Source organism: Panthera pardus, unplaced genomic scaffold, assembly GCF_024362965.1.
Source record: "Panthera pardus isolate Hobbes unplaced genomic scaffold, ASM2436296v1 HiC_scaffold_6, whole genome shotgun sequence".
NCBI classification, from domain to species: Eukaryota; Metazoa; Chordata; class Mammalia; order Carnivora; family Felidae; genus Panthera; species Panthera pardus.
The window spans coordinates 11730691-11753183 of record NW_026526991.1 but is presented as its reverse complement, the minus strand read 5'-3'; the positions used below and the strand labels follow the sequence as shown (position 1 = coordinate 11753183).

At 53.5% G+C, this 22493-nt stretch overlaps 2 protein-coding genes across 6 annotated transcripts in view; both read right to left on the bottom strand.

Annotated features, from left to right (window-relative positions):
- Positions 1 to 655: 655 nt before the first annotated feature.
- On the bottom strand, positions 656 to 9159 carry LOC109265503 (apolipoprotein L2-like). Of its 5 annotated transcripts, none has more exons than XM_053895296.1 (5): positions 8549 to 9159; positions 6651 to 6757; positions 6425 to 6524; positions 5374 to 5548; positions 656 to 1807 (listed from the first exon to the last, which is right to left on the bottom strand). In XM_053895296.1, exons 4-5 carry the CDS (start codon positions 5484 to 5486, stop codon positions 949 to 951), a joined length of 972 nt encoding a protein of 323 aa, XP_053751271.1. In that variant the 5' UTR covers positions 5487 to 5548; positions 6425 to 6524; positions 6651 to 6757; positions 8549 to 9159; the 3' UTR covers positions 656 to 948. The 5 variants fall into 5 exon arrangements, with proteins under 5 accessions (XP_053751271.1, XP_019302317.2, XP_019302319.2 ...); XM_019446772.2 differs by having other exon boundaries at positions 6425 to 6531; positions 6715 to 6757; XM_019446774.2 differs by lacking the exon at positions 8549 to 9159 and having other exon boundaries at positions 5374 to 5551; positions 6425 to 6531; positions 6715 to 8529.
- Positions 9160 to 20286: 11127 nt separating this feature from the next.
- The window catches only part of MYH9 (myosin heavy chain 9), a 92619-nt gene continuing 90412 nt past the window's right edge, over positions 20287 to 22493 (bottom strand). Inside the window, 1 exon segment of the mRNA XM_053895544.1 lies at positions 20287 to 21875. Within this exon segment, the coding sequence (XP_053751519.1) occupies positions 21758 to 21875 (118 nt within the window). The 3' untranslated portion in view covers positions 20287 to 21757.

Below are 22493 nucleotides of genomic sequence, written 5' to 3'. Positions count from 1 at the left end.
CTTTCGCTTTTCTTCCCTTTTTTGTTTTTTGTTTTTTCCCCAAATCAACCACTATTCCAACTCAGCCTTTGGACCTTCATCGGTGTCTCGGTGTGCCCTGGTCCCTAAGAGCAGCAGCAACTTGACAAACGTTTCCCCCACCCCACTGCCATCGTCCCCACCGCCAGCACTGCGGCCAGCATCCTTGTCGCGGCCACCAACCGTCACGAGGAAGTCGCCGTCTACCTAAGGTGAGCCTGCTGGAAGATGAAGGTGGGTCGAGACAGGAAAGGTAGGGCTGGAGTCCCCTCAGCAAGGGGGGAGTCCGTCCTCGCTGGCATGTCCCTCAAACCATGGGGAGGGTCAACAGAGAGGCACTTCTCCATACGCCAACAATTCTAACTGTAGTATTCCTGGCCTTCCCACGGCTTGTTCCTCCACATCTCTCTTGAGCCATGTCCTCCGTGTCCTCTTTGGTCCATCCCCCTCACTCTCTAGCCCCCTCCCTCCTTCTTCCAGCTTCCGCCTGCCTTCCTTCTCTTTGACGCCCCTGTCATTGGCATTAATCCCTCCGCCCCCCCCCCGCCGTGTGCAGCTACAGAAATGCCAAGCTCCTTTACACCACATTCCAAAAATTTTTTAATTTTTTTTAAGTTTATTTATTTATTTTGAGAGAGAGAGAGAGAGAGTGAGCAGGGCAGGGGCAGAGAGAGGGAGAGAGAGAGAGAATCCCAAGCAGCCTCCGCTGTCATTGAGGAGCCCCAACGCACTGTCAGGGATCGAGCCCGCGGACTGTGAGATGGTGACCTGGGCTGAAACCAAGAGTCAGATGCGTAACTGACTGAGCCACCCAAGCGCCCCTCAAAAACTTTATTTGGCCCCCTCTTCCCCTCTCATGAGGTACCTCCATGCCTTTGTCCCGCACATGACCCTGCTCCCTGCCCTGCTCGGAGGTCACGGGGCCGGGCCCTACTTTAGACTTTCATACATCCGGTTGAGCTCCTTCAATTTGCTCTCTAGCAACTGGGCCTGCTGTCTCAGCCTTTCAGCCGACTCTGCCTTTGCCCCCTGATGCAGGTGTTTTGATTCTTCCACAAGGTTGGCCACATCCACCAGAAGGGAGGTGCTCACGGTGGCCACATCCATGATCCGGGCTCCTCTGATCATTGCCAGAACAGTGCCTCCAAAAACTTTCTTCACTCGCTTGTCACTTCGAACTGAGACTCTCCCAGCTGTCATGAACCTCTTGGCACAGGCTGCTAGGTGAGGACCGGCTTTGGCCAGCCTGATGGCACGAACATTCTTTCCAATGTTTCGCAGGACTCGCACGAAGCTGTTTGTTACGGGAAACATTCGGGGTGTGTTCTGACACCGAGCCTTTGCAATGGTCTCCCCTCTGTTATCGCCAGCGGATGCCAGGCGACGGGCTTTGGCTTCCGCGGACAACGTGCTCGAGTGCTCCACAATGCTGCTGGACACAGTGGTCACAGCAGATGCTGTTCCCAGCGCCACCCCCGTTGCAAAGAGTGACAGACTGATCCCTGATGTCACAGGTGCCAGACCCAGGCCCAGGATGGTCAGGACCCGAGACACCACGCTGGTGGATCCGGCCACGATGTTGGAGATGGTGCAGCCCCTGTGTACCTTGTCAACCTTGTCCGCCAGCTTGTGGAGCTTTTGTATTTGCCCCTTAAGCTCCCGTTTCAACCGGGGATACTCGTTCAAAAACCTCTCCTCCAGGTGGTCTCTTTGGATCCTCTCTCTGCCCTCCATGCACAGGTCTGCCTCCAGCTCACACAGACCTGTGTATAGCACATCTGCCTCCTCCCTGGAAAGGTGAAGGTCAAGCGATTAGGAAAAGCTTAGCTGTCAAGTGGGCTTGATTCGATCTTTCCCGCATCGACCGCAGAACATGCACTACAAATCAAATGGACAAGGGTTTGACAGATGCGAAGAATGTTTCTTGCCATGTGACACACGTTCTGTACCTTGCTCGTGTTCCGTAACACATACTCAGCCAGGGAATGAATACGTGCTCCTCTTCAGATGCTCTAAGTGGGAGGCGTGTTTTTAAGGGTATTTATTTATTTACTTCGAGGGGCGGGTGGGGGGAAGGAGGAGCAGAGAGAGAGGGAAAGAAAGAATCCCAAGGAGGGTCTGGGCCGTTGAGATCACGACCTGAGCCCAAATCAAGAGTCAGACGCTCAACCGACGGAGCCGCCCGGGCGCCCCAACTGGTAGGTATTCAGGAAAGATGGCTTCTCGCTCAAGGGCAGGTCAACACTCTCAGCGCCACAGTGTTTGTAGATGAACAAAGGGAAGTGGCATTGGAGCAGAAAAACCTTCGTTCGGAGAAGCTTAGTGTGTACGGAAGGATGAACCTTACCCACAGAGAGGTCTGCCCTCTGCCCTTGGCTACTGGGAAGTGACCTCTAGGCCCCTGCCTGGAATGGTAAGGGTCCTAGAAGGATAGGACTGTCTTCCTTTGCCTGGGCCTTTGGCCTGACATCGCGACGTACGATGGGGGCTTTGGGTCATGTGCTATGGGTTCTGACCTACGGAGGCACTAGAAACTAAAGGCATGGGTGTGACCTCAAGGAGGGGCTGGAGATGACAGACAGGTCAGCCATGCAGCGAATGTCATTGGGCCCCCATAAAACTCTAAAAGACTCTCTCCTTGATCTTCTAGGCCCTCTTTTTGACTAGGTGCAGTGCCTGTGTAGCCTGTCGACCTTGGCCTTCTGTGTCCTGTCTGTGACAGCCTATAGTGCCCGGGCTTCGCAAGAACCCTGTTAGGTCAGTTTAATGAGAATCTTCCCACTCTTGATAACGGATCACCTTTGATATCTGATCGAATCCCACCTTTGATGTGGAAGCTCTTTTTTCTTTTAAGTTTATTTATTTACTTTGAGTGTGAGAGAGAGCACAAGCAGAGGAGGGCAAGAGACAGAGGAAGAGAGAGAGAGAAGCTCAAGCGGGCGCCTCGCTGTCAGTGCAGAGCCCAGCACGGGGCTCGATCTCGCGAACCGCGAGATCGTGACCTGAGCTGAAATCGAGAGTCGGACGCTTTCCCGACTGAGCCACCCGGGCGTCCCTGATGTGGAAGCTCTTGACCTGCCTTCAGCAAGAACCCTGCTGGGTCAGTTTAGCAAGCGTCGTCCACCTTCTTCTCTTAGTGATTTCTCATCCACCGCCCCCGCCCCGCTCCTCGGCTATAAATCCCCAGCTCTGTATCCGGAGCAGAGCCTGATCTCCCTTCTATGGCCACAGCCCTGAATTAAGTCGTCTTTTTAATCAACGTCAAAGTGTTTTGTCTCACAGTGTGAGCTTCCCTGGTGGGCCATGCTCCATTTGCACTGTCACAGATTGAACGCAGGACGGTCACACGTCCGGAGGAGGACAACGGAAGCTTCGCATCTGAAACCCTCCCAGACCCTTCCCCATGCGTCTCTCCCCGTGGCCATCTGCATCCTTGCCTGGAAAACAGCATGACTGAGTGTGACAGCTCTCAGTGCGCTCTGTGAACACTTTCAGGGAATCATCCAACCTCACGGTGGTTTGAGGACCACGGCCCAGTGACTGCCCCAACTGACTGAGAAGCAGGACGTCCGTTACCCTGGTTCCCCCCCAGACTCTTCCAGTTCACGTCGTTGACTCCCGACCCACCACCCAGCACCCCCAACCTCTCAGGTGTCATCAGCCTCACACCTTAGCTGGTGACAGCTTCGTCGGCATGCACACCAACGCTATGTGCAACTTTTATGAAATTGCTTAAAGATACGAGAGACTTGGAGAGCCATCTGTGTGAAACCCTAAGCCTGAAAAGACCGCATTTGGACAAGCTGGTGGAGGAAGTACTTTCCCCTCTGGTGGGGACTTGTGCGTCTCCCCAGAATTGAGTACAGAATTAGCAGCTGCCCCCTGTGATGCCACTAGTTGTCACAGAGCCACATTGGCTCCCACTGGTCTGGGGCTGCTCTACGCAGAAGAGGATAGGGGCGCCTGGGTGGCTGAGTCGGGCAGGTATCGACTTCGGCTCAGGTCATGATCTCGCGGTTCGTGAGTTCGAGCCCCACGTCGGGCTCTGTGCTGACAGCTCGGAGCCTGGAGCTTGCTTCGGATTCTGTGTCCCCCTCTCTCTCTGCCCCTCCCCTGCTCATGCTGTCACTCTGTCTCTCAAAAGTAAACATTAAAAAAAATTTGTAAGAAGAGGAGAGGCTTCCAAATGGTGGTCAAGACCCCCCCAGCTCCCAGGCAAAGTATGGAGGAGACAACACCCCTCCCCACCATGGCCCTGCATGCCTAGTGGTGAGGAGATTAAAGAAGGAAGGGAACAAATGTCCCCTCTCCCTCTCCCAGGACCTCGAGTTTTGTGCCGAGAGCTTCACTCAGTCCTAGCCTTGCTGCCCAAGTTTACCTAGTCCTCCAACCTAGACATCCTCTTGTCCATCCCGGCCTTTGGACAAGACGATTGCCCTTGGGCCCCCACCTTTGACCTTGCAGTTCATGCTAAGGCCTTCGCCATAATCTTATCAGGTTGAGTTACTGTTTACATTGAACAAACGACTAATAGACTACACACCCAGAAACACAGGGCTGGACAGAGATAGAGTCTGGATCCAACACAGCTTGGTCCAACTCCACTCCAGTCTTTCCACCTCGTGGGCCAGCAGGATCCTGCAGTATTCATACAACTCCTTAGATGGGGAGGGAAGGCTTTAGTCCAAATGCCCAGGGGCACAGACTGCTACGTCAGCGTTCTTCGGACTGGTCCCTCATCTCCAGGAAGAAGACCCTTGGCCCCTGTCTCTTCATGGCAATCTTCTAAAAAGTTAACATTGAGGCCCCTGGGTGGCTCAGTCGGTTGAGTGTCCAACTCTTGATTTCAGCTCAGGTCATGATTTCATGGTTCATGAGTTCGAGCCCTGAGTCGGGCTCTGGGCTGACAATGTGGAGCCTGCTTGGGATTCTCCCTCTCTCTCTCCCTCTCTCTCCCTCTTTTTCTCTGCCCCTTCCCCAGTTGTGCTGTCTCTGTCTCTCTCTCAAAATAAACAAGCTTAAAAAAAATAAAAAGTTAACATTGATTGAGCACCTACTATGTGTCGGTGACGATGCCAAGCCCTTTACGTACATTATCTTGGTTTCTCCCCGATAAAATTGAACAGATGAAGAAACCAAGGCAGAGATAGGTCTGTTTTAGGTTCAGGCCCAAGGTCACCTAACTTGCCCTCTGCAGGTCTCATCTCTTCTCAACCCGAGGCCATTCCCTGCCAGCGAATGCCATGGGAGACATACTCCTCACGGATTGTTGAGAAGGAGCACACTCAACCCCAGCCCGAGGATACTGCCACGCGGAGATCTGGGGACCACCTTGGGGCATCCCCGGGGGGTTACCTGGACAAGTTGGCCTCAGCCATGAAGCTCTCCCAGGCTTCATGGTCAGTCAGCAGGAGATGTAGTTCATCCCAGCTCACTGAGTCCTGGAAATACTCAATGATATCCTCCATATCGCTCTCTGGATGGGGAAAAAAAAGAAAAAAGTGAAGAGTTGTTTTGTTTTTTCTTCTTCCTGCTTCGCTAAGGGAGAGAGGAAACCGGGGCTTAGCTGGAGGGAACCCACAACACTAAATCTGTGTATTCACTGCCAGCCGGCCTAGGCAGGGGTATTGAGGTGAATACCCTCGGGCCTCGCCTCAGCTTTCACATCTGATATGTCGGGGGCTTATTCCTGAGACAGGGGCAGGTGGCAGCCTGGGGGTGCTGGGGGAGGGGAGGTTTCCACCTGGAGCTGACAGGGTCCGTGTAGAGGGGACAGCAACGAAACTCGGGGCCAGCATACCGTGTGGCAGGTCCCGGCCCAGACCACATACACACATTATATTTGATCGTTACAACAACAGAAGGGAATATTCTCATTTTACAGGTGAGGTTAGGCAAGGCACCCCGGGTCACACAGGTGGGAGATGGCCAAGGCCACCCTGGGGTCCAGTTCAGTGGCCCACCATCCCTCGCGGACCAGCAGTCAGGCCGGCCGCAGGGCGAGAGCTGGAGGGAATGGCTTGGTAAAGCCCCACAGTCGTCCCCAGCTGGGCTGGACAGGTCAAGAGGGCAGGAGAAGCCTCCAAGGTGACTAGTTCAGGACTCCTTCCTTCTCTCCTTCCCCCCTGCTGTCCCCCACCTCCTGTGGGCTGACCCGGCCTCACTTCTGGGTCATTGGATGGGCGGCAGGGGGAGGGAGGAAGTGAGCACCTTTGCCATGACTCTGAGAAGAGGACAGGAGGGAGGGGCCCCTATGGACTCCCGGACCAAGGGTGGGGGCTCCCCCTTGGTCCCTCTTGAAGGGCCCAGGACACTCATCAGTCCCCTTCAAGGGACTGATTCCGCTGTGGGTTAACTCAGCTGGAGGCACTCCCCCAATTCCGGGAATCATCTGGAAGGTGACTACCTGGGCAGAGCCCACGGGCTTCTTGGGTATGGTGCAAGCAGTGGGATCTCAGACTTTTCCCCCCAGCTTGCGTCTGCGTCCCGGTCGGAAGGAGGGGTCGCTTCACCCTTGAGAAAGAGAGAACAAATTGTGCGGTCAAGTGTGAGCCAGCGGTGACCACAGGGAGCAGCAAGGGGCCAGGTCCCCGGTGGTTCCCTCTGGGAAGGTCACAAATGCCAAAATGGACTTAACCTGATATGTCTGTCTGTCTCCTGGCCTCTACTGGCTGCTATTTAAGGAAGGTTACTCACCTCACTCCAGCTTGTTCCCAAGCCAGGTCACAGTCCTGCTGTCCTGTTGGGGCACAAGGAGAAGACAATCAGAGAGGGAGACTGCCATCTGAGAAGCTATAGAGGCAATAAAACCAAACACAGAAGAAAAGATGGGACGGAATGTTCTAGAAGTTACTCGAGGTCAGGCACATCTGTGTTTATTAACTGACGATAGCTAATGTGGATCAAGTATCTAGGAGGGGCAGGGCTCCTTATGGTTCCCTCACTGATTAGTCACACACACTCCATGAGGTGGGTGCTCTTGGGGTTGCCATCTTATTTGAAGGTTTGGGGCTCCTGGGTGGCTCAGTCGGTTGAGCGTCCGACTTCGGCTCAGGTCATGATCTCGCGGTCTGTGGGTTCAAGCCCCGCATCGGGCTCTGTGCTGACGGCTCTGAGCCTGGAGCCTTGCTTCGGATTCTGTGTCTCCCTCTCTCTCTGCCCCTCCCCCGCTCACATGCATGTGCTCTCTCTTTATCTCTCTCTCTTTCAAATATAAATAAAACGTTAAAAAAAAAAGTGGGATGATAACATGAGTTAAACTAGAATAGAGTGAACTCTAACCTTCAACAGATATATTTCCTAGCAATATGTCACCCACTCACATAGGCACCCATGGGTGTTTCTTACTCAAAGGTAGTAAGACTCCTTGGGGGAAAACTGAATTCCTGGATTCCACGGGTCTGCAATGTCCACACTCCAGGGGGCAAGGATGATTTCGGGGAGGTTCAGGGCCGTGCTCAACAGGGCACCCATGGGGAAGTCCCAACAAATTACATCTAATAATAATAATAATAATAGATAATGATCATTATGATCATGTTTAATTGGGCCAGGCTGAGTCAGTGAAAAGCCATGAGTTCCTAATAATATTCAAATGAGGGCAAATGAGACAAAATATACGAAAAAAAGGTAGCTATAAAGGTGAAAAAAGGTAGTTATAATTAATAAGAAAGGGAGTCTTAATATATATGGGCATTTTGGGGGCATCTGGGTGGCTCAGTCAGCTGGTTGAGCAGCTGACTTTGGCTCAGGAAGGAAAGGCCAGGAGGCACCTGCATGGCTCAGTCAGTTAAGCATCTGACTCTTGATCTCGGCTCAGGTCATGATCATGGTTCATGAGTTCGAGCCCCGCGTCAGGCTCCGCACTGACAGTGTGCGGCCCGCTTAGGATTCTCTCTCTTGATCCCTCCTCTCTGCCCCTCTGCCATTAGAGCCTTCTCTCTCAAAATAAATAAACTTAAAAAATGCATATATACCTATGAGCATTTTCCCCCTTCTATTTATTATATGATTGTGATAAGGGACTGAGAAAGAAAACCACAAGAGGCCCTGACATTGGCTGGCTAGCCTGGCACTCCCTCCAGGTAATATTCCCTCCCTTGGCTAAAAAGAATGACTGTTACTTCTTTAGCAAGTTGTGTCCTTGTTCTGTTCTCTCCCTTTTTTTTTTATGCATTTTTGTTTCAGCATAGAGTCCAACATGGGACTGGGTCTCATAAACCATGAGATTCATCATGGCCTGAGCTGAAATCAAGAGTCAGATGCTTAACTAAAAGGCAACCGATGGAATGGGAGAAGATATTTGCAAACGACATATCAAATAAAGGGTGAGTATCCAAAATCTGTAAAGAACTTATCAAACTCAACACGCAAAAACCAAGTAATCCAGTGAAGAAATGGGCAAAAGACATGAATAGACACTTCTCCAAAGAGGACATCCTGATGGCCAACCGACACAGGAAAAAATGCTCAATGTCACTCCTCATCAGGGAAATACAAATCACAACCACAATGAGATACCACCTCACACCTGTCAGAATGGCTAAAAGTCAACAACTCAGGCAATAACAGATGTTGGCGAGGATGCAGAGAAAGAGGATCTCTTTTGCCCTGTTGGTAGGAGTGCAAGTTGGTGCAGCCACTCTGGAAAACAGTATGGAGGTTCATCAAAAAACTAAAGATAGAACTACCCTACGACCCAGCAATTGCACTACTAGGCATTTATCCAAGGGACACAGGTGTGCTGTTCCGAAGGGACACATGCACCCCCATGTTTATAGCAGCACTATCGACAATAGCCAAAGTCTGGAAAGAGCCCAAATGTCCATCGATGGATGAATGGATAAAGAAGATGTGGCATATATAGACAATGGGGTATTACTTGGCAATCTGAAAGAATGAAATCTTGCCATTTGCAACTACGTGGATGGAACTGGGGGGTATTATGCTAAGCGAAATTAGTCAGAGAAAGACAAATATCATATGACTTCACTCATGAGGACTTCAAGACACAGAACAGATGAACATAAGGGAAGGGAAGCAAAAATAATATAAAAACAGGGAGGGGGACAAAACAGAAGAGACTCATAAATATGGAGAACAAACTGAGGGTTCCTGGAGGGGTTGTGGGAGGGGGGAGGGGTTCCATGAGGAAGGGGGCCCTAAGGAATCGACTCCTGAAATCATTGTTGCACTAGATGCTAACTTGGATGTAAATTAAAAAAAAAAAAAGAGTCAGACGCTTAAGCTTAATCGACTGAGCCAGGCATCGCCCTCTGTCCTCTCCTGGGCTAGATAAGATTACTGAGACACCCATTGATAGAAATGACCCCCCTTTCGGCAGCACAGCACCCTATCTAGAGCGGCCCTGTTTCCTTAAAGCCTCCCTCAAAGCCCAGATCCTAGAATCAGTTCTAACGCCCTCTTCCTCAACCACAGGAGTGTGCCTGGCGGCTTCAGCCTGAAGGGCACGGAAGGTAAGGGTGTGGACCTACACGGTGGGTATCATGGGTTCTACCGAGGAGGAAAGAACGCACACAGGCAGCTGTCAGGGGATCAAGGCAGGCCCAGCAAGGGTGCGGCCGGCTCCCAGCAGGTATCTTCCTCCGTCCAAACCACTGCTGCCCTGGTCATTTGCTGACACTGATCCATTTCTAGCTACTGATCTTTGCTCTCAGCCTTGATGTTAACGACAAAGCAATGCTCGCGGCCTCTGCTGCTTTCCAGCCCGCCAGTTCCCATGCACCTCCACCTCCTCCCAGGCCACCTGCCTCCCCCTCCACCCTGCTGCCTCTCATGTTGGGGCCTGGACACCAGGTATGTGTTTTCTGGGCGCCTCTGCAGCGACGGGCGACTGTCCGGCCCGGCCTTGGCCAAAACAAGACACAAGGGGAAGTCGGCTTAAGGAGGGCCTGGGGCCTTCCTGCTGCAAGGGACAGGCAGGAGAGGAGATCTAGCTGGCCACCTTCTCCTCCTTCTGCTTTGAATGCTGCATGACCCTGGGAACCCAGGCCGCCAAGTGACATCATGAAGCATGAGCACCAGAGACCAGGAGAACTGCGTGGATAGACAGAACCAGACCCTGGATGACACCAAACGTTTGCAGATGTGTCTGCACCCTCGGGCTCATCCTTCCCGTCCTGTGCTCTTCTTGGCCTGGCCCTGACCCTTGTCTTGGGTGTCTGCTGGGTTTTGATCCTGGACGTTGCTCCCTCCTGCTTGGTTCGTACGTGGCGGGGGGGGGGGGGGGTCCTCACTAGCCTGCTGACTGGTCAGTTCCACGCCAGGTTGTTGGGAGGAGGAGAAGAGAGGGGCCTGTCCTGTGCGACGACGTGGCCCAGACTGGGAGCCCTCCCATCCTCACCAGCTCTAAGCTCTCCAGATGCGGTAGGGCAGAGGTTCTCACCAAAGCATCTCCCTGCAAGTGGCTGCGGGATATCCTCCTCGGGTAGGGAAAGGGGAGGTGAAGACAGCAAGCACCAGGTTCAAACTCCTTAGCCTGGCGCCCCATCCCCCTGTCGCTGCTCCTCCTGTCTTCCTCGTTGCCTTGGTCCAGGCACCCTCACGGACCCCGAGCTTCCTTGCTTCTTTTTTTTTTTTTTTTTCCTTTCTCTTTTGAAATTTTTATTTTACGTAGACTCCACGTCCAACGTGGACCTTGAACTCACAACCCCGAGATCAAGAGTCGTTTGCTCTACTGCCCAAGCAGGTCCAATGTTCTGCCCCTTGCTGCTGATTAACCTCAGCCTCCACACCTGTGCTCAGGCTGCTCCCTCCCCCTGGAAAGCCCTTCCCCACCCTCCTTAACTTGTAAACGTTGATCTGTGCTTAGATGCCCAGCTCAAAGGCTCCCTCCTCTGCCTGCTTCTCCCCCGCCCCCGCCCCATTACTCTCTAGGCTCTCCTTGCCTGTGCTCTGTCCTCTCCGTGGTTCTCTGTATTTTCTCCAGCCTTCTGTTTCCTCCACTCTGAGCACGCAGAGGCCCTGTCTGTTCCCTGCCGCATTTCCTATTCTTCCCCGGGGGCTCCAGGGCACAGCCAGGCTAAGATCTGGGGTGTAGGAGCCACGGCACACCCCAGTTTCATTCACCGCTGAGTAATTTTCCTTGTTTTTCTTGTCTATCTTGAGGAGAAGCTCTTTCTGGCCGAGAACAAATAAGACTGTGCCTCAGGTTTGATACAAATTACCCTATTGATTTAGTGCGCTTTTGACAGGCCTCTCAGATTTCTGAGAGTTTCCATTCACTTCTTCGTGTCTCCGTACTCCAGCCATAATATTTTTATATGAGGAGACAGAGGAAGAGGAAACCGCAGAAAAACATGGGTGTCCCGATGCCTGAGACCCAGAAGCGCCTTCCAAAGCCTCCCCTCCCCCCAGGGTGGCCAGGCCAGGTGTGGACGTCGGGCCCAGCTCCCTCCAGCCTTAGCCCAATTTTGCTCACTAACGGCTGCCGGTTGGGGAGAAGGGTGGAGGCCGCTTCCTTACTGCTCCTTGGAAATCACACAAAAAAAGCCGTGTTCCTTTGGATTGCAGTGGCAGCCATTAAAGACGTTCTGAAGAAAGAGAAGGAGTGGGAGGAAGGGGGGGGGGAGGAGGAAGAGGAAGAGGGAGAGGAGGGGGAAGGGGGGGAGAAGTAACATCTGGGAGTAGGAGGAAAAGAAGGAAAAAACCAAAAAGCTTGTACAAACTCAATCAATCAACCCCAACGATGGGACGCCTGGCTGGCTCAGTGACAAGCGTGCGACTCTTGCTCTCGGGCTTGAGTGCAAGCCCCACGTTGGGCACAGAGATTACTTAAAAAAAATAACCTCTTTAAAAATCAATCGGTCAGTCCCAACAGAACCTATACGTAAGCTAGAAAGAAAAAGCTACAAATATCCCGGAAGAAATGTTAAACAAAACAATAATGTGTCTAGCATCACCTCCTCTGAGAAGCCCTCCAGCCTCCACGCAGGCAGAGTCCGCTGTCCCCTACCGTGCTCCCGTGGCACCGGGGGGAGGAGTCTAAACCCGCGGCACGCATGCCACCCCACCACGGTGTCCGTGTCTCCTCTTTGGATCTAATCAGGTCTCGCCAGACCTGTCGCTGATGGCAGGGACAGCCCCAGTGCCCGAGGAGGCCCGTCCTTGGCGGCCGGTGCTGTTTGCAGGACACGGCTGAGGCCAGGCTGCTGTTTTCTAACCTCTGCTTAGTTCTGCTTGACCAGAGACCTCTTTCTAAACGCAGGACTTGTCCAGGAAGGCGAGTGTCAAGAAATGGGAAAGGAAAGCAGGAAGCTAGGCTTCCTCCCTTGTGTGGTTCCGGGGGGACGCATGGACACGGGGCTAGACGGTGGGCCCGGGACGGGTGTGAGTTTGCAGATGAGGAAACGCGGCTGAGGGGAGAGGGGGTGGCTTTCGTGCAGCAGCTCAGGGCAGGGCGGGGGAGGGAGCCAAGCTCAAAGGCACTTTGTCACTTCGACCCTTGACACTTGCTTCGAGTTATGTTTTGTCCACCTCTGCTTGTTTCGTGATCTTTTGGTCATTTTTTCTGTAATTCCCCTTCCTCCTGATTCTTCCGCTTGACGGCCAGATAAAAACCACTGTGAGGTACAGAATTCAATGAACTATCCATACACCTGCGGCCTGATTGTCTACTGAGGATGCAGAATGGATTCCCGACACGGATGGACTCCACCAACCAGGCTGGGGTTGCAGACACGTCAAGTGAGGATTAGGCATCTTGTGACTCCAGGGACATGCGCTGAGCCCCCCCCCCCCACTTGGGGACCCTAGAGATCTAGCGACTATAAAATAGGGCTCAACTTGACCCCCAAGATCACAAGAAGAGTCACCCAGGATGACTCCAGTTCCAGAGTGGGGGCGACGGGGGCAGGGGGGGGTTGGGGCAAAATCGTTGGTCAGCAAGCAATTTCAGCCCACTGTGAAGACAATCCCAACTCAGTGGGAAAGGGACCCTGACATTGCTGAGGGAGGTGTCCCCCAGCATCGTCTGGTGGAGGCTGGGGGAGTCAGCAGGCGGGCACACAGCTAGCACCCCCACGCAGTCTCTCCATCCCATGGGGAGGCGGGCTCGGTTCAGCCATGCTGGACGTTATGACTTGTATGTTTCAGTGTACCTGCTGCCGAAGCGAGCACTTGACTCGTATGTTTCAGAGCAGGGACCCCACCTCCTGGTTCTCCCTTTCTCTAGGGACAGTGGCAGGGGGGTGGGGAGTGGGGAGCTGTAAACTGGGCATGTGACAATGGGGACATCTGGAGTCATAGGGTGGCTGGCAGAGACAGACATCTTAGGATTTCAGAGCATGGTGAATGCATCCATGCTGATGGCACCCGGTCACTCGGGGGACGTGGAAGGGGAGCCACGGGTCTGGGTCACACGTTGCAAGGCCGTTAGGACCACGCAGTGGACAAATGCTATTTGCCTTTGCTCACATCGGTGGTAAAATCGGGCGCCAAGTAGCAACTGTCAAGTTCAGGAAGGCTTACAACAAAGTATGAAGATGACAATTCAGGGTGCCTGGGTGGCTCAGTCCATTAAGCGGCTGACTTCGGCTCAGGTCATGATCTCGTGGTTTGTGGGTTCGAGCCCCGCGTCGGGCCCCGTGCTGACAGCTCGGAGCCTGGAGGCTGCTTCCGATGCTGTGTCTCCCTCTCTGTCTGCCCCTCTTCCGCTTGCTCTCTCTGTCTCTCTCTCTCTCTCAGAAATAAACGCTAAAAGAATTTTTTTTTTAATTATAGACGACAAACTCAAAAGCATTGTCTTAATAATTGTATGTTGAAGCCAAGGCAGGTAGATGTGTGGTTAATGTTAATGTGTGTATGAGGTTTAAGAGAATTGGACGCATTCTCAGAGTGAATAAAGCAGCTTTTGGATTCCAGTTGAAAACAGGTAATTGCGTAATCAATTTAGATGAATGATTTCAAGTCGGAAAGTTCTCAGGGTGTTGCAAATAAACTTCAGCCCAGAGGAAGCAGCTTCAAGTTCAGCAGGTCCCCAAACAGGATGAGTAAGCCATGGTGGGTGTGGGGATGGGCTGTGAGAGCCACATCACCAGACATTTCCCAGGTGTGTTGTGTGTGTGTGTGTGTGTGTGTGTGTGTGTTGGGGGGGGGGGGGCGAGAACCAACCTCTACCCCCAGCAGTCAGGAGACGGAAAAGAAAAACTTCTTGAAGACGTCTTTGCAAAAAGGTGACTTTATTAAAGCATGGGGGCAGGACCCTTGGGCAGAAAGAGCTGCACCGGGGTTGTGAAGGGTAACTCATTATATACCCTCAGGTTGGGAGGGGGACAGGGATAGAGTATGTTTCTAAGGAATTTTGTAAGCAAGTTTTCCAGGACCTTGAGGGGCTAGCTGTTGCTAGGGAAACACCATTTATCACCATTTAATAAAACCTCAGTCATGAGACCCCCCTCAGATGCATATGGGGGGGCATAAGCTTGGAGCGTGATTGCCAGCATATATCCTGGGGCAGTTGACATAAAGAAGTAGACTTACAGGACCCTTGAGGCTGGGACAATGTTAAGCCAAGGTTCTCTTTTGCCCCCAGCAAAGTGTCATCATCAAGGGAGCTGAGCTCCTAGAGGGAGGTCACTCTGCTGGTTTCCAGGACTTGGCAATGGGCTGTAGGCAGTAGGGAAGTTAATTTTTCACTTGCCTTAGTTTCCCACATGGCAAGCACTTAAACCCCTTTCCTTTGTTCTTGGGTAGCCAGGAGTGTCCGAGGAATATCACACAGATCCCATCTGGGGGCGGGGGTGGGTGCTGGCTTGTACTCAGCCTGCCTTATGCTTCCTCCCTGCTGTGGAAAACAGTATGGCGGTTCCTCAAAAATTTACATATAGGTGACCATCTGGCAAAAAAAATTACCACACGACCCCGCACTTCTGCTTGGGGGTATACACACAAAATAACAGAAAGAGAAGTCTCCAAGAGCTATTTGTATTCCCGTGTTCAGAGCAGCATTACAATATCCAAATAGCGGAATATCCAAGGATGGACGGGTGAGAAAAACACGGTCCACCCACACGGTGGGATATTATTCAGCCTTAAAAAGCAAGGAAAGCCGGACACCTGCTGCAACATGGATTGAACCTTGAGGGCATTATGCTCCGGGAATAGGCCAGTCACGAAAGAGAAAGATACTGCACGATTGCGCGTACATGTGGAACTTGGTCACATTCATAAAGACAAAAAGTAGACGGTGGGCGGGCGGCGGGTGGGGGCCAGGGGCTATGGAGGGGGTTGTGGGGAGCGGGCGTTTGAGGGGGCAATGTTTCGGTTCTACAGGACGAAAAGAGCTGTGTGGACCGATGGGTGTTTTGTGTCTGGTCTCGGCCTGATAACCAATGCTGTGGTCGGGACGGCCTTTTGGTTCTCATTAGGACTGCAAGGTGGCCCGCAGCAACGACCAGCAAGAAACTGAAAAAAAAATACGGGTTTATTACTTACCGGACCAGGAACTTGATCAGCACATTTGGGATCACGCAGCAAGTTCACGGGTAGAGAAACCGCGTGTACAAGGGCCTGGGCTTCTGCTTTTACTGGGGCTGAGGGTGGGGGCCTAGGGTTTTGAGGGCTTGCTCTTTTCTTTTAATGTTTATTTCGAGAGCGTGCGCCTGCATGCGTGGGGCGAGTGGGGAAGGAGAGCAGAGAGAGGGGGGCAGAGAGAGAGAATCCCAAGCAGGCTCCACGCTGTCAGCACAGAGCCAATGTGCGGCTCGGTCCCACGACCCTGAGATCATAACCTGAGCCGAAATCAAGAGTCGAACACTCAACCGACTGAGCCACCCAGGTGCCTGTGGGCTAACTCTTTATTGGTGAATAGAAAGCTTGGGAGAAACAAAACAAAACAAAACAAGCGACCTAAATGGTCAGTTATCGAATTCAACTAAGATTTCTTTCTTTTGAATATATATATTTTTTAATATTTACTCACTTCTTGAAATATAGAGACAGAGTGTGAGCAGGGCAGGGGCAGAGAGAGAGGGAGACACCCGAGGGGCCACCTAAGATTTCTAAGACAAAGAAGCCTCTGGTGAGGGAGACAGGTCCTTATCTAGCTGTGTTTATGCAGATAGAGACAGAGCATGAGCAGGGGAGGGGCAGAGAGAGGGGGAGACACAGAATCCGAAGCAGGCTCCAGGCTCCGAGCTGTCAGCACAGAGCCCGACGCGGGGCTCGAACTCACGAACTGCGAGATCATGACCTGAGCTGAAGTCGGATGCTTACTGACTGAGCCACCCAGATGCCCCAGGAATTAAAATTTTTAATTAATTTAAAAAAAAAAAGGACAGGGGCACCTGGGTGGTTCAGTGGGTTGGGAATCTGATTCTTGGTTTTGGCTCAGGTGATGATCTCATGGTTTAGGAGTTCGAGCCCTGCATCGGGTTCTGTGTTGACAGTGCTGAGCCTGCTTGGGATTCTCTCTCTCTCTCTCTCTCTCTCTCTCTCTCTCCTTCTCCCTTTGCCCCTCCCCTGCACGGGCACGTACGCGCGCTCTCTCTCTCTCTCTCAAAATAAATACATAAACTTAAAAAAAGCAAAACATATGGGGCTCCTGAGTGGCTCAGTCGGTTAAGCGTCCGACTTCAGCTCAGGTCACGATCTCACGGTTCATGAGTTCGAGCCCCGAGTCGGGCTCTGTGCTGACAGCTCAGAGCCTGGAGCCTGCTTGGGATTCTGTGTCTCCTTCTCTCTCTCTGCCCCTCCTGCACTTGTGCTCAGTCTCTCTCTGTCTCTCAAAAATAAATAAATGTAAAAAAAATTTTTTTTTCTAAAGCAAGAAATAAGAGTATAGTTACCGTGATGAGTCCTGAGAAATGCAGTGAATTGTCGAATCACATCCGACACCTGGAACGAATATAACACTGTATATTAACCAGACTTGACTACACGTAAAATGAAACAAAAAACAAACCAGCGAAAGGAATGAATCCTTAAAAGCCCCGCCTTCGTGGAAGAGAGTAATGCATGGGCGCCTGATCCCTTTATAAGCTTGGCAAGGCATCTGCACCCAGGACGGTATTCGCTACAAGAGCCCTGCGATGAAAACCTTTCTTCTTGCCTCACAGAAAACTATGGTTCAGATGGGCGAGATGATTTGCTCAAGAAGTGGGGGGGCGGGCGGCCTCCCTGCTCTGGTTTCTTGTTTTCTTTTCTGGCTCCTGGGCTTTCCCGGGAGAAAAGGGGGGGGGGGGCGGGCCCTGCAGGGGGCGCTCTCTGCGGCTCCCTCTCCACGCAGCCTGTGGCACCAGCAGGAAGAAGAAAGATCAGAATTATCCGGACGAGGGAGGACACTCTCCAGGTAGGAATTTCGTCCTCTGCTTTTAAGAAACGGGAGGAGGCTCCCTCCCTGCCCGGACACACCCGGCCAACGAGAAGCCGCCACACCCTTGAACTCTTCTTCTTCCCCGCTGAACTCGCATTCAGAGCAACCCTCCCCAGTGTCCTCCCGACGGGTAGGAAAAGGCGACTTCCCTTTGTCTCTCCAGACTCGCGTGTGGCTCGCCATGGTCTGTCCCGAAGGGCGATTCCTCTGCTGTTCCCGAAGGAAGTCATTTCGCAGGTGACAGAACTATTGGATTTTTAAGGCTGGCAGCCCAGAGGGAGAGAAATCCTTAAAACCCTCAAGTATTCCAGAAATGTACTTTCTGGCCCTAAACTCTCCCTGTTGGCTCGAGATAAGTCCACGAAACTTCACGTACCGATCTCAGAGCTCAGCTGGTGGGGGAGGGGGGCGAGCCCGGCAGTCTGAGCCCCCGATGACGCATGGTGGCTGCCACTTGGCATCACGGGCTCCTGACCCAGTGCTCCGTCTCCAGGGGGTCAGGAAGGCGGCCCTGGCTGGCTTCCATCGGCGCGCCGTGGCCCAGACTCGGCCGTGTCCGGGTCTCCCGTCCGTGACCTGCGCACACTGTGGGGACACTGCGCAGCCCTGCCTGAGTTTGCCTCCCCGATTTTCGCTGTGACTCAGTTTCCTTGCTTTGGGGAAGAGTACATACCTGACAGGGGTGCTGAGGGGACGACGAGAGGCAAAATAGGGATGGCGCTCGGCACACAGTTGGTGCTCAGTTAATAAGAACTGATATTTTCTTTATGTAATGTTTATTTTTGAGAGAGAGCGACAGAGCGCAGGTGGAGGAGGGGCAGAGAGAGAGGGAGGCACAGAACCCGAAGCGGGCTCCAGGCTCTGAGCCGTCAGCCCAGAGCCCGACGCGGGGCTCGAACCCATGAGCCGCGAGATCGTGACCTGAGCCGAAGTCGGACGCTTAACCGACTGAGCCACCCAGGCGCCCCTAGTCACAGACTTCAAAAGGAAAACAACCACAGACTCACAAGACAAAAAAGTACGGCCCCGTGTCCCTTACACCCAACTTTCCCCGATGGGGACAGCTCACGTAACCGCAGTCATTGCCAAGGCCAGCAAACGGACCCTAGCGCCGCGAACTAGCTGGCAGACCTCGCTCAAATTTCACTCGTTCCCGCACACGCTCGTTTTAGACATAAAGATGGTCCTGCGACGTGTTACCACCGGTCCAGTTCAGGCGACCATCGCAACACTCGAGACCCTTCTGTTGCTGCTGGGGCGCTCCACAGGACCGACCCTTGAGGGTGACACCTTCTCAGGACGTCCCTAACTCCTGGCGACCGCCGATCTGCTGCCCACCTCCATAATTTGGGCCTTATGAGAATATTTCACAAGCGGATTCGTACAGCACGTAAGCCTTCAAGGCTGGCTTTCAAACAATTCACCCAGAGTGATGCCCTGGAGCTCCATCCGGGTTGCTGCCTATATAAATAGCTCTTTCCTTTCTGTGGCTGAATAATCGGTCTCTAAAGGAGGGACAGGACCTCGGAGGCCCCTCCCAACCTCCTTCCGCTGTGCCGGGATCCCCCGCGGAACCCCCACGTGTGGAGGTCTCACCTCCAGGAGCCAGTGGCCCTTCCACATCACTTTGCTCTTCTGCAGGGAGAGTCCTGGGCACGGCTCCCTCGCCTCTGCCCCTCTGGCTTTCTCTCTTTACTCCCTCCTTGTCCTTTTCCAAAGTGCACTCTGTGAACCTCCTTCCCCCTCTGCCTGGTGGGCGGGTCAGGCAACCCCAGGACTGCCCAGCCCTTGTGGGCAGAGGTGGGGACCCGGTCCAGCACTACCCCTGTGCAAAGTGCAGCCAAGTCACGGATCTTAGAGGGGAGAACCGGTATTTGCCGAGTAGCTGCAGGGGGTTGAGTGGGGGGGGGGGGGGGTCCCCTCAAAAGATGTGTCCATGATCTAATCTCTGCAACCCCTAACCGTGACTTTATGTGGAAAGACCTTAGGTCTCTGCAAATCCTCTAAGTTAAAGATCTTGAGATCGTCGCAGGTTGTCCGGGTGGGCCCTAAATCCGATGGCTAGTGTCCTTACAAGAGACACGGAGGAGAGACGACAGGGAGCTGGGGGGAGGGCCCAGGCAGAGGCAGAGATTGGAGGGACGCCTGGAGCCAGAGAGGCAAGCTCTCCCCTGGAGCCCCCAGGAAAGGGCAGAGCTAAAAGGAGGAAAAGCACCCCCAGCCCTTGGGTGGTGCCCCCCCCCCCAGCTCTGTCATATGGCAGGCCCACGAGTGTTCTCGCTGGAAGCTCACAGCCTTCCTTAGCAACCGAGGTGGCCAAACAGAGGTCCCGGGACGCTGGCGGGCGGGGCAGCCACTTGGGTCCACACGCTGACCAAGAGGGGTGCCATGGCCCTTCTCTAAGGAAGGCCTTCTCCCCCTCCCTCCCTCTTGTTCTCACTGCCCTCCAGGTGCCCAGCAGGGGGCCGGGGTTGTGCTCAGCTTATGTTAAAAGAATGAATGAACCAATGAGCGGATGAGAGCTTCAGTGGTCCCCAGCAGTCCCGCAGAGTCTCCCGCGCTGACACACACAGGCCCGCCCAGTCACCGCCTCCCCGGGTCCTGCTTATACACAACTTGGGATGAACCCCTACAGGGCAGGTTTTGGTTCATCTGATGACTCCGGAAGGTCCTGGAACTTAGCATCCCGGTCTGTGTCCCTGTCCCCAGTCAAGCACACAGTCGGTCCTCAATAACGGAAGCGGACTGAGGTTTCTAGGAGTCCCTCTTGGCGGACTGAGGTTTCTAGGAGACCCTGGCCACTGGCCCAACCTCCGCCATGCTGAGCTACCGGAAGCTTCTAGAAGATGCCCAAAGTAGGTGCCCGCCGCGGAAGCAAGGCACAGTCCCTTCCAGGCCACCCGCTCTGGCAAGACAGACACCGGCAGACACATGGCTCGTAGCACGTGGTACTCTTTATTGTGACGCTCAGTGGAAAACATCTGTAAACCAGCTAACTGTAGTGGTGACAGCCGTAACGCATGCTAAGGCACTTTTATTATATAAAAAAAGGGTGGGGCTGGGAGCTCCGTTCACTCCTTTGTGACAGCAACTGGGACCTGAATTCAGAGCTTTTTAGGCATATGTAGCTTTCGTGTATCTTCATGATTTGTTGAGTTTGTTTCCTTTAAAAAAAAAAAAAAATGCCTTCTTTGCCATAAGTAAGTCTAAATGCAGCATATACAAAACAGGAACACAGGTGAATTAATTCAGCAGCCAGTGTAGACCAGCGCAGGACAAACTATTCTCTTCTAAACGTGGTTCCAAAGGAGAGGCAGTGATAAAGACTTGGAATTGTATCATTTATTATAAGAAGGGGAAAAAAAAAGAAAACTTTTTTTTTTTTCCTTTCAAAAACATCTGTGCAGATGGCAGAGATTCAAACCGTACTCAGTCAATGCTGCAGATAATCTACCCTCGGGCCCCAGTCCTAGAGTAGGTATGAGATCACGGGAGGGCCACTGGCCCTTTGCAATGAATGCTCTGGCTGTCAGACTTGGGACAAGTCCCTTAACCATTAAATATATTTGGTCCCCAAGAATGTCGGGAGAAGCCACTGCGGGCCTTTCCAGCTTGGCCCCTGGGCCCGGTCTGCTTGGCCCCACAGCCTCGCTGTGGCAGGGGGCAGGCTGCCCTCGGCAAAGGAGGGAGGGGGGCCGTCATTGCACTTGAGACGCTGTAGAATCAGGAAGAGGACAGTGGCGCTGCCCGGAGGGGGTGGGGAGGAACGACCCTCCTTCCCCACCCCCCCACCCCCCCGCATTCTGTGCCCTGCACAGAGGTGGCGTCCCTGGGCCTGCTCCTGCCCGATCGCCCAGGGCCCACGGGAGTGGGGGGCCGACGGGGCGGAGGGTGTGAGGTCACCGTGTGTGATTGCCAACAGCAAAGAAGGAGGGGGAGCTGGTGGCGGAGGAGGGGGAAGGTGACAACTCTGCTGGGGTGTCGAGCTATCAAAACTTCTTAGTCTGGAGAAAAATAGATTCGTAGAAAACTCTTGCCCGTCCCCGGTGGCCTGCCCGCCTTGCCTCACCATCTTGTGCTTTTTGGCAAGAGAGGGCCAAAGATCCTGCTGGTTGCTCTGTTCCCAGGCCAGGGGCCCAAGACTCTGACTCTTTGGTATCAGATTCTGGGGGGCGGGAGGGGAGCAGGAGGCGGCTGCAGCAGAGGAAGCCAAACGCCCTCAAAAAGGCCTGGGGGGTGGGCAGGGGGTGGGGTGCAGGCCTGAGGTCCCCTGGCCTGGTGGGATGGGGTGGGGAGGTCACGATCACAGCAGTCCCAAGAAGGCGGAGGGGGTGCTGCGGGGGCTAGGAAGGGGAGGCGGAGTCGTCTGTCGGCCGGTCCGTCCGTCTCGGGCAGCAGGAGGAGAGGTTACTCGGCAGCTTTGGCCTCGGCCCCGTCGGCTTTGCCGTCCACCTCCTCGTCCGAGCAGTCACCAGCACCTTTCCGGGCCATCCGGCGGGGCACGACAAACGGCAGGTCTCCTCGCCTGGGGGCAGAGGCACAGGGTCAGCAGGGCCGGCCAGGGTGACGGAGTTCAGCTCACACATTTCAAAGCGCTTTAGAGGGACCCCAGGCCCCAACATCGCACGGGGAGAAGTAACACGGGGCCTCGGGAACACAGCCTCCCGCTCTAACCCGAGACACTGGTGAAGACAAACATCAGCAAGTTGGGACTGATCGAGAGGGAGAACGCCCAGAAGCAGAGTCACCTTCTGCAAAATGCCACCCTTCGCTCAAACTTCGAGCACACGGTGTAACCAGAGATACAGAATAACTCCACACGGTACACAGATACCAACACCCTCTTCCCATCACGTGCAAGAAAATATTAAGTTCTGGCTAGAACATCCGCTCTCGTCGCTATTTCACATTTTTTAACATTTATTTCTTTTTGAGAGAGAGAAGCAGGCTCCAGGCAAAGTCAGACGCTCAACCACGTCTTATCTTCTTTAGGCATAAAAGCAACGAGAGGGGCTCCTGGATGGCTCAGTTGATTGAGCGTCCGACTTTGGCTGAGGTTATGGTCTCACAGTTCGTGGGTTCGAGACCTGCGTTGGGCTCTATGCAGACAGCCGGGAGCCTGGAGCCTGCTTCCGATTCTGTG

What these genes read in the sequence shown, in the direction of transcription:
- LOC109265503 (XM_053895296.1), bottom strand. Translation starts at nt 5,486, where the DNA reads ATGGAGGATATCATTGAGTATTTCCAGGACTCAGTGAGCTGGGATGAA. An exon ending in GCTGAGGCCAACTTGTCCAG is followed by an intron (nt 1,808 to 5,373) that starts GTAACCCCCCGG and finishes TCACCTTTCCAG; the next exon opens with GGAGGAGGCAGATGTGCTAT.